The following is a 19,323-nucleotide window of genomic DNA, read 5'->3' as shown; positions in this document are numbered from 1 at the left end:
GTTAATGACTTTAATGCATAGATGCTCTCGAGCTTGTCCCATAATGCCTTTGGTATAGTCTCCCATAATGCCTTTGGTATAGTCTCTTTCAGCACATTATACTTAATCTTGGGAATAAGAGCCAATTAGGTTGTACTCGTAGACTTCCTATATATTGTTGTCCAATCTAACTCATTCATTTCTTTCAGTCTTTCATCATCTAAGGCAACATCAAGACTTTGTTGAACTAACACATCTTGGATGGTGCTCTATTAAAATATGAAATTCATTTTCCCATCAAACAGTGGAATCTCAAATTTTCCCACCATGGTGCTTGAAAACTCCTCCCTTGTTCAAAACACCATAATAAAAACTTAATTTGAGAAAACAAACCTCAAAAATCAGAATCAACATGTCAAAATTAAGGGGAAAGCTATTTGAATTTTTTCTATTGGTGTTGCGTTTGACTGATGACATGGTAGTTTGATGTTTGACTAGTGGACTTAATTAATTGGTGACATGTTTGCTAACTAGATGATGATGTTACACTTTTGGACAATAGGTGATGATGTATTAATGTGGCACACTAATTTGTTCTTTCTTGGTGCCGTGCTACCTATGTGGTGCTGACTTGTTTGACTTGTTTGCGGACTTAGATGAAACAATCTTCCTTCCTGTGAAAAATTGTAATGCATTCTCTAAATCATAAATTCAGCTCTGATATCACTTGTTGAAAAAATGAAAGAGCAATAAATTAATCACATAATAAAAAAAAACACAAAATTTTACTTGATTCGATTTCACAAACAAGCCTATGTCCATGGTCTCAAACTCTATGCAATGTTTTATTAGATTGATCAAGAATTACAAGTTTTGATAGACAAATTTAACAACCTACCTCTCACACAGGACCCTTATATTCCAGTACATCTCTTTATTACCTAAGCTTTTTTTTTAAAAACAAAAAATGATAATGTGTCTCACTCTCATATAAAATAAAATAGGATAGGACTTATTTATAAGGGGAGCCACACCTATTTTCGTTTGGGATTTGGAGAGGCACCCCACAACACTTTTTATCATATTTCTCTTAAACAAAGAAAAATAATTTTCTATTACATTTCCTTCATTTCCATTCCATTCTCAAGGTAATATTTGGTAGGAGGAAATGGAGGCTAGAAAAAGAATAAAATTCTACCAAAATGACATTTGGTTAATATAGGGGAATGGAATAGTTGATTCCTTAGGAAATGGGAATTCCATCACAAAATAGATGAAAAGTACATCCCATTCCATGGAATAAGCATGCAGATTACATTTTTACTCTTAACTTATTTGAAATTACACAATCTCAATTATATATGTTTGACCTAAATCATTTTACACCTATTTATCAACGTCATCTACTTGGAGAGTTTTTCCCAAGCAATTCTCGTCGCATATGTTCTACCATAGTTGTCAAAAATCGTCGTTAGGTTTATCTTCATCCATCTTCTTAATCTCAATCTCTCTCTCTCTCTTTCTTTCTCTCTCTCTTTCTAAGATTTTTTATAACCCTTTTTGACATCCTCTGTCATCAACTATCATTTTGGCAATATGGTTCCCTGTCATTGCCAGAAAACACCAAGAAAAACTGTTAGCACTACTCTCATTCGTCACCAAAAACTAGGGTAACCCACCATGAACCACTCATTTTTTTCTCCACCGAAATCCATCACAACCATTTCCCTCCATCACAGATTCAACCAAAATTACTAGCTAGATTCCACACCTCACCTCCAATGTTGAGAGTCACTATGACCATTTGCCTTCTCCATCATAGATACAGCCGAAACATTATGATCTACTTTCTTTTCCTACATTGGGAACCATCATGACTAGCTGTCTCTTTCATTGCAAATTTGATTGAAACCACGAAAACCCACTCTTCTTTTCCAATGGCAATAACAAGCGTATGGCTAGAGAATGGCTCAACCTGCTGTCAAGGAAAGCAAAGTTCACAGAGCTAGGTTCAATCCATTGTTTGGGAGAACGAGATAAATGTCCTAGGTCTTTGAATGGCTAATAGTCCGTTGAGTTTTCGGGAGGGTAGATTCCCAAAGGCTATGGGCCTTCGATTAGTTTTGTCTTCAGATGGGTCGGCTTTAATGGCGATAACAAGCGTCTGGTTGGAGAATGGCTTAACTCACTGTTAGGGAAAGCAAAGTTCACAAAGCTAGCTTTAATCCATTGTCTAGGAGAATGAGATAAATGCCCTAGGTCTTCGAATGACTGATAGTCTGTAGAGTTTTCGGGAGGGTAGGTCCCCAAAGGCTATGGGCCTTCGATTAGTTTTGTCTTCAGATGGGTCGGCTCTAGGAAGAGTTTAGAAGTCTCCAGGAGGTGCTATTACCTTGATGCCTCTAGATCATGGTTGTTAAACTCTCGATTTTACGGGTATGATTTTATAATTTTTTATACCGAAAACCCTTACGATTTTGCGATTTTGAAGTTGAATCGCACTCGATTTTACGATTTTACATGTCGAAGACTCTCTTATGATTTTAGAATTTTAACAACCTTGCTTTGGATGGATCTTCAAGATGTTTGCTGCACAAGAATAGTTAGAAGGCATGAGGAGAACTCTCCTATGTAGGCCTTTAGATGCCAAAGTCAAACGATGTCATGATGAGGAGAACTCTCCTATGCAGGCCTTTAAATGCCAAACTCAAATGATGTCATGATCAGGGGCGGACCTAGGATTTTTTATTTGGGGGGGGCTTCAAATTTTTTTTTCTAACCGAGCTTTATCAAAAGAAAAAAATAAAAAGATAAAAAAGAAAGTTTAACGAATTTTGTATGCATATTTAACATAATTTATTAACTTAAAAAGAGAAAACAAAAAATAATAAAAAATACAAAAAATGGTCATGTTATTAATCAATCTAAAATTTAATTATATTATTTTTATTTAATTGATAATAATTTATCAATTGATATCATTTTATTTTTTTATTTTATCGATTAATTGCAATCCACACAATAAATAAATAAAATAAAAATTAAAAAAATGAGCACAACGATGTAATCATGGAATTGTAAGACCCTAGACTACATCCTATCATTATTGTCAACAATATGTATTATATATAATATATAATAATATACATATATATAAATAATATAATATATAATAATTAATAATAAATTTAATTATATAATAATATTAATTATTTAAAATATTTATTTAATATTTTATTTTTCTTTTTATTTCTTTTCCTTAATTTTTTTCTCCTCCTTTTTTTTTCTTCTTCTTCCTCCTCCATTTTCTCTAAACTTCTCCTGCACGCACGACCACCTTCTAGATCTGCACCGCGCACCTTCCGGATCTGCCCCGCACATCCTAGATCTAGACCGACAGCCACCGATCACCGACTGCTGTCATAGATCTGCACCGACAGCCACCGGTCTGCACCGTGCACTGTCCAGATCCACCGGTTGCTCTTGATCTGCATCGCGCATCCTAGATTTGGACAGACAACCACTGATCACCGGCTGCCGTCATAGATTTGCACCGACAGCCATCGGTCTGCACCGCGCACTATCCAGATCCACCGGTCGCTCCTGATCTGCACCGCGCACCTTTTAGATCTGCACTGCGTACCTTCCAGATCTGCACAGCGACCATCGCCACCTCCGCCGGCCATCAACGCCGCTGCCGGACCCGACCTCGACCCCGACCCGATTCAGGTTCGACCCATCTAATTAGATTTGATTCATATTTGATTCGACTCGTCCAATTAGATCTGAACCATATTTGATTCAACCCATCCAATTAGATCTGACTCATACTTGATTTGCTTAAATTTAGCTAGAACTCAGATCTATTAAGCTAAGGTTGGACCCGTTTCAATGCGGTGCCTGTAGAGTTTTGAGAAGACGGTGTACTCTACTGTGCATCTTTGCTCCTTATTTTTGTCATGAGGAAGGATCCACTTATTTTGTTGCCATCCATTGCATTTTTGGTGCTAGAAATGCCTCCATCCTCCTGGCCCGTCTTCCGAAAAATGACCGGCTTAGAGCTGCTATGACACTCTTATTTGAAGCTCAAGTCCGGCTTCAGGACCCTGTCTATGGTTGTGTATCTCAGATTCTTACCCTTCAACAGCAAGTTAGTGATCTACAAGCTTATCGAGCTGTATTGTAAGATTCACTATTCGCACACTATTCTTTACATCCCTAACCTGATCCAAACCCAAACTAGAGCCCTAATCTTCCCATCATTCCAAAAAATGCCTTGCTCCCTAGTTTCCCCGAGGCCACTTCTCTACCTTACCCTGATGACACTAGTAGTAGCTAGATGCCACTTCGAGACGACATCGATGAGTTATGACCCATTGTGTTTGGAAACCATCATCATCACTGAGTATCGACAATATTATTAGTTCTATGGTTTGATTTTTTTTTTTTTGGTACTATCTCATGATTTGGATCTCTCGTAAATATTTTGGAACATATGGAATGAAAGTTATGTTCTTGGTTACTCGTCAGTAGTATTCCATTTTAAACGAGCCGAGCTCAATATTGGCTCACGAACGGATCTAAATGAATATGGAAATTAGTTTTGATTCTAGAAGATGAGAAAGCAAAAAGTTGATTGTTGAGGCAATATTGAAGAAGAAGATCGCTGCAGGAAGAGCCAATTTGAAAGAATAGGTTAGGTTTAATTTTCAGATTTGAGAGTTAAAAGATTTTAGGGATTTATTCTAGGTTTGGGTTGATAATGTATTTGGGCTTGGGCTAAAATATATTTGGGCTAGTTGGTTGGCAAGTTTGAAAAAAAAATATTTGGGCTGGCTGATTGGGGTGGGCTTAAAAAAATATTTTTTTAATACTAAAAAGCCTACTTTTTAAAAAAAATTGGGGGGGCTCCAGCCCACCCTGCCCATGGGCTGGGTCCGCCCTTGGTCATGATGTAGAAGATAGAATGAGTATATATGGGTTATGCTTGTGAGTCTTCAGATGAGTGTTTCCGAATAGGTTTGGATTTGAAGAGTTAGCTAGATCTGGATCTTCGAGTGCTAGATCTAGCTCTTGAGGTCACGAATCTAAGGGGTATTTATAGGCTTCGAGGACTGGGCCATGTGGCAAGGCAACCCACGTGGCATATGCAGGTGGCCCGACTCTTTGAGTGAAAAGCCTGTGGATGAGGCTAGCGGGCTTGAAAGTACTTTTAGGGATATAATGCTACCGAAAAGTATACCTCAGATGAGACTTTCCCAAAAACCCTGAAGAATTTTCGGGTCTTCAGGATTCAAGGGTTGACCTCGAAGACTCTCTTTGGAGAGAGTCTTCGAGATTAAGGGGATTTAAAGAGAATTTTTACCTGAATACTCTTCTGAGTTGTTGAATAACTATGCCTGGAAGACTTTTCAGAGTTTTTCGGATCTTTGGACTTCTTTGAGAATTGGTTAGGTTTTGCTAAGATATCCCACAACACAAATAATATATAACTTGGGATGACCGTTCATGTGCGGCCTCCGGTGCTCGTACACTCGAATACGCCAAGAGAGGTAAATCGCATGTTGGGACTTTAGTTTTTGTGCAGGGTGAGGATCAAACTTGCAACCCACCAGATTGACATCGACATATTGCTCATCTGACTGCTCGACCTATGCCCTGAGGGCTATATAACTTTACTATAGGTTGGGAGGATAAATGGAAAAAGCTTAATCTCCAATTTCTTATATTGTATGTAGTGGTGACAACAACTATTGTAACACTCCGCTCTCTCAGGGCGTTAGGTAATGTAAGATTCTGGGGACATATATTTCCTTCCAATGGATACTTAACACAAAACCATTTCCCAAAGATCTCGTTACATTTTCTCAGTATATCAACTATGAACCATTAATAAACTAAGACACGTATATCACCTCAAATGCGGAAGTTAGATTGAAACCTCAATAAACATAATGGAAACCACTTTATTTATAACATAAAGTCAAACCAACACTTACATGACATCCTCAAAATAAACAACATAATTGAAAACGACATATTATAAGCTATCCACTAATCGCCGTCACTCCTCGGCAATTCCCTTTCTCTTCGTACCGTTGCCTTCACCTAGAACGTTTGAATATTCTAGGGACAAAGTTCATATTAGATGGTGAATCATCTAAGTGAGAGTTTAAAATCATGTTTTCATGAATGAATGTAAGACATGAAATAAACCAACACAATCCGGTAAGCCCTACGTACCCTAAGAGAATCCCACAATACTTAACCCTACCACGGGGAAAGAACAATCTCTCTAAAGGCCATGCCACCATATCGACACATCGACACGACGCGATTTTAGCTTAAGAGGGGCAAGGTCAACGCATCTCCCCAATATCTCGAGAACAATCGTTACCAACTCCCGGCCCATGAGGGTCACATCAACGCAGGAACCTGGCTCACCATATTTACGTCAAAGATTACGTTCCCACTCTAAGCATCTAGGAACCACTACACAATCCCAACTTAAAATCTCATATGGACCACCTAGTCATCCTAGTGCAACTTTCCTGACCAAACGGTCTGGCATGGAAACCAAGGCGGCTATCCTGGCATGCACACCAGCACAAGATACCCTTATTATTTCGTCATGCTATTAGAGAATTATAGCTCCACTATCCAGACAACATTTTAGGCTTACATTCCATATGAACAATCATAAAACGCATGACAATGCCACATTTCACAATTCAATGCATCATATAAACAACATTTTATAAAATACAATGCATATGTACAAAACATTTAGGGACGAACCTCCCTCACAAAACCAACCGTCACCGGTTACTGTTTGCATGCAATAAAATCATTTTGCATGAAATCACAACATATTTAAGTAACATAGACACCAAGTTTTTAGGGTAGCAATACCCATAATAAATCAAGTTTTGGGTAAACTACTCACGAGTTAAAACCAAGTTTCTAGGTAGAATACTCACCCCGAACGTATTCGGAATACCTCGATCCTTGTGTACCACCTCGATTTGCGTGCCAAACCACAAACACCCAAATTTATACTCAACCTCAAGCCACGATACTCCCTAAATATCATATTTAATTAAAGGAGCATCAAAATCTATTTTTCTTAATTTTCTCTATTTTTCTCCTAATTTTTACCTCGATAATTCAAAAATAATTATCTCCTCAAACTTTTTCCCAAATGTTTCAACACAATAATTCGTAAAATAAATTTAGAAAAATACTAGAAGAAAATACTAGATTTTCCCTTGTCACACGTGCCTTCACGCGCTCAGCGCGTGCAGCTCACGTGCCATCTTCTTCTTCACTTTCAGTCGTTGATGACAGCTCCGATGGCCAAACCAAGGATACCCCCATACAAGCCCCTGCCTAGTCAATCATAACGACACTGGTTGTCGGCCGAAAGACGACCAAAAAATGCCCCAAACGGGCAGTTGCAAGCGCGGCGTGGCGGTCCGTATCGAGTTTTTTGTTGATGCTCGAAACCGTTTCAAACGAACACCAATCGATCCGAAATGCTCTAGAAACGAGGCCCACACACCAAGGAGCAAAAGGCCTCTATTGGTTTCCCTCGATTCGTCCTTAAACTCGACCAATTTTGATGCAAAAATCTTGAAGTTTTCGGCTCATTTTATGGCTAAAAATTGGCCAGATCTCGACCAATCAACGGCCAAGGCTTGGCTTTCAAGCAAGCCCCTACCGTATATAACCTCCCCTGAGGCTCCCTCAACCATCCCATCGCCGAAAATGACAGCCACGTGTGGTGGAAGGTGGCGACCGTTTTTCCCTTGCGTTCACATTGCCAAGTTTTTATAAATTGCACTTTAGCCCTTTAATTTCTTTCAATCTCGATTTTTTTCTTTTCCTTAAGCCCCTGATCTTTTTAACAATACACTAAGACCCACAAGTTTTGTACGCTTCATTTAACCCTCAAAATTCCTGAAAAACCATCGTTTTGACCTCCCTTGGGCAAAATTAAAAAATTACACTTTGGCCTGATTGATTGTTTTGACCATAATTCCTTTCGTTTCAACCCGAAATCGCTCAAGGGTTGTTTCATATGAAAAATATAGGTCCTTAAAACACTCCATTAACTTTTCGGATGTTTTCTACATCAATTCGATTTTCTTAGCCTAGTTGATAGCTATACTGAAAACTGTTCTCGATTTAATTTATTTTGATATCTAAAATCACGCCTCGAATCATTGGTCAGTACCATTCCATTTTCCTTAAGCATCTAAGGTACGAGATACTCCTTCGGTCGTTTCAGTTGCCTAAAGTTGCGATAGTGTACCTTACAATCTCTTTCTGTCAAAAATTTCATTTATACCCTTCATAAAATACCATTTATACCCTTAAGGATTTCTCGGGTATTACAACTATTCCTTTATTCATCCATCTTGTATCTAATATAACTTCACTCACAATTAGAGATGTGTCTTTAGTTAGTTTTTGTATTTTTGGTTAATTTGGTTACAAAATCGAATTCAATAATAGAAAAACTTATTTAACCGAAGTATCTGATAAACCCAATTTAACTGACGATTTAATTTCTGAAAAAAATAGAGTTTTTGAACAATAGAAATAAATCAAATTGTTGAAGAAGATAGCACAGTAAGTAGAAGCCAATTGAAACCAATCCGAAAAATAAGAGAACATTAATTAAGTAGAAGCGACAGCTATTGTAGCAAAAAGCATTCATGAAATGCTTCCAAACAAAATACAAATGAAATATTATTGCACATAAATATATAATTCAGAAAGAGAGTGACAGAGAAGCCGAGCATGCATGAAACTCCACAAAAAGGCATGATATACAATCGAATCAACCTACCACAAACTGGACATTAACCTACATCTAATTAAGGAACATCCAACAAGGCAAACCATCACAAACTAATAAACACGTACCTAGCCAGTCTCTACTCTACTGAAACAAACACCAAACAAAGGGGCAGGCTCAACCTTGATATCATCTTTGGAAAGGTGATTGCGTGTTCTTGTGCTGGCCGCCGGCATTTTTTAGAATATAACACAATTATTCTAAAGTATGTGCCCTTAAACCTGTGTGGTTTCGGATGAATAGTGATTGTTCCGGTGGTTAATCCGATGCTTAATCACCTTGATTTCTCCACTCCCATCTGTCTAATCTACGTAATCACTCGCTATATATAAATGAAAACCAACTTCTCATTGAACCAGCCCATCTCGATCTCCCGACTCAACAATTAATTAAGAAGCGATCGAGCAAATTGATTAATCGCAGGCCAACAATGGCGGACAAGGAAGGAGGGATTGTGAAGAAGGGCCACGACGAGGGTTTGAAGATGGCGGTGTCTCTTCTGGAAGAGTTCGGGCTGCCGCTGGGGCTTCTCCCCCTTGCCGACGTAATCGAAGTGGGCTTCGTCCGGAGCACCGGCTACATGTGGATCCAACAGGAGAAGAAAGTGGAGCACTATTTCAAGATGATCAGCAAGTTTGTGAGCTACAACGCCGAGATTACCGGCTTTGTCGACAAGAAACGGATCAAGAAGCTCAAGGGAGTTAAGGCTAAGGAGCTCATGCTGTGGCCGCCCGTCAGCGAGATCACCGTCGATGACCCGCCCACCGGAAAGATCCACTTCAAGAGCCTCGCCGGCATCACCAAAACTTTCCCCGTCGAGGCGTTTGCGGCCGGCCAGTGATGCAAAACCAACTACTCAATGTGATGGATCGATCCTTGTTTTTTATTTTATGTTCACCTCTTTCAGATACTCCAGCTATATGTTTTCTGACAGATTCTCGATCATGATATGCATGTGCTGGGAAATAAAACTTGGGCCATTTTTATTGAGAGGTTTGGACACAGTATTAATATTAATTATCTGTACTAAATTTGAATTTGTCTATCCCCTCAATCTTGGAGATTGTCTCCAATAGAGGGTTTAATGGATAGGAATTGCCTTAAGATGAAGGCTTAATTAATAGATCGACTTTGAGATCTTCTCTTGCTCAGATTGTGCTTGTAGTGACTATCTTTAGTTATTTTGCTTGGAGAGTATCTCATTGTCTTATCTTCTACTTAGATTGAGATCTCTTGTTCTACTTCCTACAACTATGCTTTATCTCGAGTCCTTGCCCCCACAAATGTCTAAAACCTAAACTAGCTAGTTATGAGGTTAAAATCAATTCAAAAGCTATAGCTGGTGTTGAATTTTAGTGTCTTTGGAGATGTAATTTTCTTAGTGATGAGGGAATATTTATAGGGGGGGCAATTTTACTGTACTACCCCTGGGAGGTTACTATTAACTCGGAGCCATATGTGCCAATAAAGACCAATATGCGATCGCCACGTGTCAAGACTTAGGAGCTCCGCTTATATTTATAATCTTTAATATGATTTTGAACTGGAAAGAGATAAAGAAGAAGATTAAGTCAACCAATGATATCTTTAAATATCCCAAGAATTATCTCTATTAGGGAAGATTATCTTTTCTCCCCATGGAAAGGGGATCAACCTCTTCTTTTGAGTATATCTTATCTCCTAAGGGAAAGGCCACGAGACATCTATAAATAGAGGGCAACCTCTACAGATATGGGGATCTGACTCCTAAGGGACTCATATATTATTTTTCCATTACTATTATACTTCTCAGAAACCCTATGAACTGACTTGAGCGTCGGAGGGATCACAGGGAGCAAGTCCCCACCCTTTTTGCAGGTACTTGGTCCGAGGCAGAAGAAGGTGATCGGCTCTACATCATCAATTGGCGCCTACCGTGGGGCCATCGTCTTTTCTTTCTGTCTGCCAAGCACAATCTCAAGTCGCATGAAGCCAAATCAAATCAATTGAGAAAGAAGGCATTACACGTATGTGATAATAAAATTAATGGTATGTTCCTTCAATTAATATTTTTGCATCTGTCGTCGTTTCGTTTTTCAATTATTGTTTTATTTAAAAATAAAAAATAAAAAATTGAAAAAGGGCGAGAGGAATTTTATATATATTTGAAGAGCCTTTCGTAGAAGTTGGGGGCAGAAAGCATTCTTATGTGTATATATTATGTTATAAAGAGAAGCTTGCTGAAAAATCAAGCTGAGAAGTAAGAGTTATTTCATTTATATATATATATACATATATATATATATATGCATATTACATATGGAAGCTTCCTAGGGATGCTGGGTTGAAGAAAAAGCTATTAAGCATGTACATATACATATTATATTATAAGGCATATGAAAGCTTTTTTAGAAGCTGAGCCGCGTTCGGCGTCGACGGCGCAACAGGCTGTGATCTCCTGGGGCCAAAACGCCATAGGATCTCCGTCTCCCTTATCCCCAAACCCATACGTGTATTCTTCCTACATCCCTTTCGTGACTGTTCTATCAGGCGGCGACGGGTTTATGTGCGGTATTTTGTCGAACACCTCACAAGCGTACTGCTGGAATTTGAATGATTTGAGTACTGATGTCATTCCCCCCACCTTCCAAACAATTGCATATTCACATATCACTGTCGGTAAATATCATTAGGGGCTCGTATTATTTTGATAATGATTTTGGGTACTGTTGATTGCTGGGACAGTGTAAAACAAACATATAATAGTTTGAGTTCAAAACAGATTGCCCTGTTTTATGATCCCAATGTTAGTACGCTTGTTTTCAAAAAAGTTGTTTCCAACGAAGGATTCAGTTGTGGTACTGTTAGAGAAAGTGGAATGGTTTGTTGGGGACCAAAGTCTGCCAACTTGGGAGTTTCAGTCGCATCAGAGAACTTTGAAGCCTTAGCTTCGGGAATAACTACTCTCTATGGGGTTTCAAAAGTCTCCAGACAGGTCAAGTGTTAGGGCACCGGTAATGCGCTTCTTGTTTATCCGGTTGGAACTCAGTTTGTGTCATTGGCAACTGGTACAGAACATTTTTGGAACTCATCCTCCATTCCAAAGGGTTCTAGGTTCTTTATGATTGCTTCATATGATTTTATTACATGTGGTATTAAAGAAGATGATGTGGTACTTGATTGCTGGTTCACGATCTCATCGACTGGATTACGATCCTCCATTACAGTTGTGCAGCTCAAGCCCGTGTCCAGGCACTGCTCTAGTTTTTAGACTCCCAAAACTAAAGGATACAACCAATGGAGTTTGATAAGCTTGGCAGAGGAAACTATGGTCTTTACGGATGGGAGTCATGTAGCAATGAAGAGCGCATTAATTGCGGATGTAGACTTTATGTCGAACCACAAAAATAAAATATTGTTATTCTTTAATTGCGGACGTAGGCGTTACGTAGAACCGGGGAAACAAAATATTTGTTATTCTTTGATTGCGGATGTAGGCGTTGCGCCGAACCGCGAAGACAAAATGTTATTATTCTTTAATTGCGGACGTAGGCATTTCGTCGAACCGCAAAAATAAAATATCGAATATTCTTTAAAATCTCGGTCATCAACTATAATCCAAGCCATTATGTGCGCATGAAAACCGAAGGTCCGAAATGCCTCAGCAACGCAAGAGTAAAGGATCAGATGTGATCCTCGGGGGGCCCCGAACCCCCGAACACTAAAAAACAAAGGATCATATATGATCATCGGGGGACCTCGAACCCCCAAACACTCAAGATGAAAGGATTAAATATGATCCTCGCAGGGCCCCGAACCCCTGAACACACATTATCTCTGACTGCGGGTGTAGGTATCAATACCGAACCGCGAAGACAAAATATGAACATTATTTCTAATTGCGGACGTAGGCATTTCGCCGAACCGCGAAAATAAAATATGGATATTCTTTAAAATCTCGTCATCAACTACAAATCCAAGCCATCATGTGCACACGAAGACTGAGGGTCCGAAAGGCCTCGACAGCGCAAAAACAAAGGATCAGACGTGATCCTCAGGGGGCCCCGAACCCCCGAACACTCAAAAATAAATGATCAGATGTGATCATCGGGGGGCCTCGAACCCCCGAACACTCAAGATAAAAGGATTAAATGTGATCCTCGCGGGGCCTCGAGCTCCCAACGACTCGAGACAAAAGGATCACATATGATCCTCGAATTCCTGACAACTCAAAATCAAAGGGGACCACCCCTACTAATTAAGGCACCAGTTCGGAGGCTACGAACCTCCGCTAAATGAAGACCAAAGGGGACCACTCCTGCTAATTAAGGTATCAGTTCGGAGGCTACGAACCTCCACCAAATGAAGACCAAAGGGGACTACTCCTACTAATTAAGGCACAAGTTCGGAGGCTACGAACCTCCGCCAAATGAAGATCAAAAGGCATTAGTTCGGAGGCTACGAACCTCCGCCAAATGAAGACCAAAAGGCATTAGTTCGGAGGCTACGAACCTCCGCCAAACGAAGACCAAAGGGGACCATAGCCTCAGCCAACGGCCCCGAAGGCAAGGCACGCAGCCTCGACTAACACAGCTTCGGCCAACGGCCCCGAAGGCAAGGCACGCAGCCTCGACCAACACAGCTTCGGCCAAACGGCCCCGAAGATAAGGCAAGCGGCCTAGGCCACCACAAGCTCTGCCAGTGGCCCTCGAAGATGAGGAATGCAGCCTCGACTAGCATAACCTCGGCCCTAGGCAAAAAATAACAATAAAAATATATATATGTACTAATTTAAGAGCTGACCCCTTTTCTACTATAGGAAAATTCTCGAACGTTACTATCACCTCGAGCGATCTAATCACCCTTTGCATGGGAAGATTGAAAAGGCACCGGGAGACTTAAAAAGCGAATTCAGCATCCGAGACTGCTAACCCAAATTTTTAGTAGAACTTTTTTATAGAGGCTTAGAAAAACAGTGACAACTACTCCTTCAGCTGCCTAACCTCCTTACTCAATCAACTCAAGGAGTGGGAGGCAAGTGATGAGGGAATATTTACAGGGGGCAATTTTACTGTATTACCCCTGGGAGGTTACCATTAACTCGGAGCCATGTGTGCCAGTAAAGACCAATATGCGATCGCCACGTGTCAAGACTTAAGAGCTCCGCTTATATTTATAATCTTTAATATGATTTTGAACTGGAAAGAGATAAAGAAGAAGATTAAGTCAACCAATGATATCTTTAAATATCCCAAGAATTATCTCTATTAGGGAAGATTATCTTTTCTCCCCATGAAAAGGGAATCAACCTCTCCTTTTGAAGTATATCTTATCTCCTAAGGGAAAGGCCACAGGACATCTATAAATAGAGGGCAACCTCTATAGGTATGGGGATCTGACTCCTAAAGGACTCATATATTATTTTTTCATTACTATTATACTCCTCAGAAATCCTATGAACTGACTTGAGCATCGGAGGGATCACGGGGAGCAAGTCCCCACCCTTTTTGCAGGTACTTGATCCGAGGCAGAAGAAGGCGATCGGCTCCGCATCATCACTTAGCAACGTGAATTTACTTATTTTTCCTAACATTTTTAGAACTCCCTACTTAGTTTAATATTATCATTTTGAACTTAGAAAATAAATTAAATATTTTTCCAATATATTTATTTTAGATCATCAACGGACATGTATTTGAATTCGGACCCTCCCTCTCGACGTTGTTATAAATGTGAGACTTGCCTTTTGAAATTCCTGTACATGGTTGCGTGCATGGTAATGCGTTTATGCCGTCATTACAGCTTGTTGGGTTTCCATTTTTTCGGCCATATATAATTGCTTCTTGAAATTCAAGTTGTCTTCTTCCTCTTCTCTTGCCTGTAATCCACCTGTGCACCATGTATGCGCCATTTTCGAACCAAAAAGTTTCTTCTTGTGATTTTTATCCTTCACTTCCTTATACTTTCTCCTTTCTGCATTGCAATGGCTTTTGGCTCTGGAAAATTTAACGCTGCTAGAGTAGAACCAGTAAATGTAAGGCTCCGGAAAATTTAACGCGATCTTTTTTTTTTAATTTTTAATTTTAAGTTTTGAATTTATTTTTAGTTTTCTGTTTTGGTAATCCGTTTTTAAAAAATTAAAAACGCGTTCTCTTTATCATTTTAAAAAATTATTTTTCAAAACAGAAAATTAGAAAACTCGTTCTCTTTGAAATTTTGAAAATAATTTTTTAATAATATTTTATTTAATAAATTTGATTATTCAGTAAATTATAAATATTTAATGTTAATATATTATTAAAAAATATATACATTTTAAAGTTAATGAATTTTATAATATTTTTTTTCTATTATAATAATAAAATATGAATAAATAAATAAATAAATATGTTTTGAGTTTAGAGTTTATTTTGGATAAAAACACTAAAAATAATTTTTTGTTATTTTGAGTTTTCTTTATAATTTTTTTTATTTTTAAAAATACATTTTAAAAAAAGCAAAGAGAAAACGTTTTCATTATTTTAAAAAATTAAAAATTAAAAATTAAAAATAACTTGAAAACAGTAAAGAGAACGCAACCTTAGTTGCTTGAAGATGAGCTGAATACATTCCTTTCTTGCATAGATTGGGAGAGGGGGAAATTATTTAATCCCATATACTATGATTTTAGAATTTTTGAAAAGGTATTTTTTTTAATTAAAAATAATAAAAGGGCTCCCAATTGAAAGCTTATAAAAAAAAAGGCTTAGTACTTCATGCTATATAATAGGACCATGCTATTTGTATAGAAGCTAATTTACAGGTGGGTTTAAAGGTAAGATGAAAAATCTATTTTATCCCCCTCTCTCTTATCTTAATGACTATTTTACCCATTTCTATTCCCTTTCTCTCTCCTCATCTCCTCTCTCTGTCTTCTCTTCCCCCTTGAGCACTGCCCGCCGCTACCTCGCCCAATCGATTGCCGATGATCGCCGCTCGCCTTTTGCGCCTTGCCTCTCGCCTGGCCTATCACCACCTCATCTCTTGGCCAGGCGAGAGGTGAGGTGATGGTCGGCCAGGCGAGCGGTGGGGCGAGGCAACGACGGGTGCAAGGCAGCAGCGGGCGAGGGACAATGGGCTGCGAGGCAGAAGCAGCGGGTGAAGGGGAAAGAGGAGAAAGAAAGAAAGAGAGAGAAGATAAGAGAAGAGAAATCGTGAATTTATCGTGATAAATCTTTAATTTATCACGAGAAATTCATTCTGTAAACCCACCCCAGCTGTGAAGCTATTTCTATACAAATAGCATTTTCGCATATAATATTCCTTTGTAGATTTTTCTTCCCCACGAAGAATAAGCATGTCAACTTGCCTTGCAAGTTCATGGCTGCTGCTGCAGCCTGCAGTTTGGAATCCACGCATGGACGTAAAGCCATTCTTTAAAGTTCCTGTCACTATCACGTAAATTGCCCAGCAATTCGCATTTCTTTGTTAATCCCTACTCTTCAACTCTTCGTTAATCCCTACTCCCTAGCTACCTTAACATTAATTTATTAGGTGCTTTTCTAATTATATATACATCTCGTCATGATTAATTCTTGCATCACCACTCTGAGATCATCCAGCCATGCAAGTTGATTACGATCTCACAGGTTTCATATTAATTTATAGATAACTCTTCAAATTTACATTGAATAGACATCAAACATGACAAGTGAATCGTTTCTAGTTAGGTAAAGACTAGAGTCATCTGAATGTAAGTGGGTGATAATTTATAGTTGAGTATTGTCAGGATTTATAACTTATTTTAACCATCGTTAATTTGTAATTGGTGTTGAAATGGAGTTACGTTAGATTTTTTTGTGTAATGTGTAGGTAGCTCATTTTACTGGAGAGGGCAAGATGAGGATTCTCCAAGTTTTTTGTAGGGATTTTGTCGGATATTCAACTACTTGCAGTGATTACAAGGAATTGATTTTAAAGGGTTGGTATCAACAATAGACTTAATTAATAGAATATCTTGAAGGGTCATCATCTTTTTGATGGGTTTCCCACAAGGTGCTATCAAGAAAATTACCCAGTACCCACCATTATAAAATCATCATTCAAAGTTCAGAAGCTGGGTCTGATTAACTCGGTCAATAAAAAACGTGGCAGATTTCTATTGGACATTGACACATGGCAGTATCTTAGTGGCCCATGGGGAAAGGGTCTATCCGAACTTTCATTATGAACATTGAGGAGGAACTTGTATAAATAAATATATGTGTGCGTGTGTGTGTACGCCAGCTGCAGCAGCTTCACTGTGCTTTCTCTGGATTCTAAGGCCCACGACGGCACTGTTTGTGCTAAGAAAAGAAATGGCGATGAGATGAGAAATGGTGGGGATCGATTGGACCATTTCAATAATTTTATTATTCTTTCTTATCTTTCTTCTCTTACTTGCAGCCCAGAAAAGAGCATAGGTGCAGGCTCTCTGATATGTCTATATATACAAACATTGCTTGCTGGTTATATTCACAATACTCCAAGGATAGATAGATATTCATTCTCAGACAGGATATTTCGGGAAAAGACAGCAGCATGACGGTTAGACCTCTCTCTCTCTCTCTATATATATACACACACACACACACACACACATATATATGTGTGTTTATGTAGTTGAAATATGATCAATCGAGTAGTCAATTAAGTGAAGTAAGATTTACAAGCATGCTGACAACTTGTAACTGAAGGCGCGCATTAGTGACAACTGGCTACCAATGTTTTGTAAAGCTTTGTAAAAATGGGAAAATGCAGGCAAATGCCTCCCAACGTTCCGTTTTTTTATTTCTTTTTGTTTTCTTTTTCTTTTAATAACGAGAGAAGCAATAACCCCATTTTTGGATGCATCATATGACTTAATAAGTCGACGTAGTAGTTCACCAATCACATGTATCAAGTAATTATAAATAAAAAATGTGTTAGTTCACTTAAAAAATGTAAATATAATTACAAAAGATACCACTACAACCTCTTATGTGAAGAATGATAAGGAACACTAAACCACGTTTTCAAACACAGATTATTATTTCCAGCGTAACCTCATTACTGGTCTTGTTTGAACTGTAATACCTTGGTGGGTTGTCCCTACAGATTGTGGAGATGAGAGTTCACATGGATTGTCCTGGATGTGAGAACAAGATAAAGAAAGCTCTTCAAAAGCTCAATGGTATCACTTCTTTCTTATATATATCTATGTATATATACATAATTCCCTTCATATATAATACGTTTTTAATAATTGGATTTGGACATGATCACCAGGAGTAGATGACATAGACATAGACATGCAGATGCAGAAAGTGACGGTGACCGGCTGGGCCGACCGGAAAAGGGTTCTGAAAACGGTGAGGAAAACGGGCAGAAAGGCCGAGTTTTGGCCATTTCCATACAACCCAGAATACCACGACTTCACCCGTTACTATTACCAGCAAAACCATCACCAGCAGTACAGCCATAGCTATATTCCTGAAGCCACCTCCTCCTACTACTACTCTCAGCCTCAGCCTTCTTCGTCCTACAACTATCGGGTTCATGGCTACAACGGCCACGACCACGGCTACTTTCAACAGCCGCCTTATTCCACAATTCTCGACGAGAAGGCTAGTTCCTTGTTCAGTGATGACAATATCAATGCCTGCACCATAGTGTGATGATGTTATATATGTATGTATGTGTGGGCTTGAGTGTATTTTAGTATTGTGTTGTCCATTTCCATTGGACAAAAGCTTCATGTAAACATTCTCATGGTGGGGACAAGTGGTTTTAGCTTAATTTCCTCCCATGAACCTGGGAATTCTTGTAATTTATGGGCTATATTTTGTTCAAGAGTATATGCTCTATGTTATGACTGTAAATTAAGTTGTCTCAGATTTCTAATTTTAGTGAAATTCCTTTTTATGGAGCTTTGCTGGGAGAGGAGTTTACCCCCCTTGGAAAATACAAGTAATAAGGCTGAAAAGCAACAGCCAGAAACAAAGAAATAAGCAGCAATTGAGACAGACCAGGCAAGAGGAAAACCCAAATGCAGGTGGGGGAAAAGAGTTCTCTCACGGTAAGAATTATCTTGAATCTTATTAGATAAATAAGTAAAAATTATTTTGTATCTTACATGATAAAAGTAAATATTTTATAGATATGATAGTACTTGTCTGATATCTGATATGATAATTAGATTAAAATGGTATTAATTTGATGAAATAATTAAAAAAATTAATAAGATAATTAATTACTTAAAAATTAAATTTGATTTAGAAGATATGTATAACTTTTGATAAGTCTTGATGGAAGACTATTTCTACTATTATAAATCGGGATTTGGTCTTCTCTCTACCTAACACAAAAAAGACAAATTATAATTATATTTTACATCCATCATCAAGGTTTGGGGGTAAATAGAGAGAAATTAAATTTAGTTGTTTTTGTCTTCAACTAATAGTGTCCTTTACGACTTAAGTTTTAATGGATCAAGGTACATTTTT

At 38.5% G+C, this 19,323-nt stretch overlaps 2 protein-coding genes across 2 annotated transcripts; both read left to right on the top strand.

Moving 5' to 3' along the window:
* The first annotated feature begins 9,272 nt into the window (after window positions 1-9,272).
* On the top strand, window positions 9,273-9,807 carry LOC127794682 (uncharacterized). Its single transcript, XM_052325929.1, has one exon. It carries the CDS (start codon window positions 9,273-9,275, stop codon window positions 9,681-9,683), a length of 411 nt encoding a protein of 136 aa, XP_052181889.1. The 3' UTR covers window positions 9,684-9,807.
* Window positions 9,808-17,298: 7,491 nt separating this feature from the next.
* On the top strand, window positions 17,299-18,728 carry LOC127795517 (heavy metal-associated isoprenylated plant protein 29-like). The gene is made up of 3 exons (XM_052327260.1): window positions 17,299-17,386; window positions 17,936-18,011; window positions 18,107-18,728. Exons 1-3 carry the CDS (start codon window positions 17,381-17,383, stop codon window positions 18,493-18,495), a joined length of 471 nt encoding a protein of 156 aa, XP_052183220.1. The 5' UTR covers window positions 17,299-17,380; the 3' UTR covers window positions 18,496-18,728.
* Window positions 18,729-19,323: the final 595 nt, after the last annotated feature.

This window comes from Diospyros lotus, chromosome 2 (genome assembly GCF_014633365.1).
Source record: "Diospyros lotus cultivar Yz01 chromosome 2, ASM1463336v1, whole genome shotgun sequence".
In the NCBI taxonomy this organism is placed as follows: Eukaryota; Viridiplantae; Streptophyta; class Magnoliopsida; order Ericales; family Ebenaceae; genus Diospyros; species Diospyros lotus.
The sequence above is the reverse complement of the archived record's forward strand: the minus strand, read 5'-3'. Positions and strand labels throughout refer to the sequence as shown.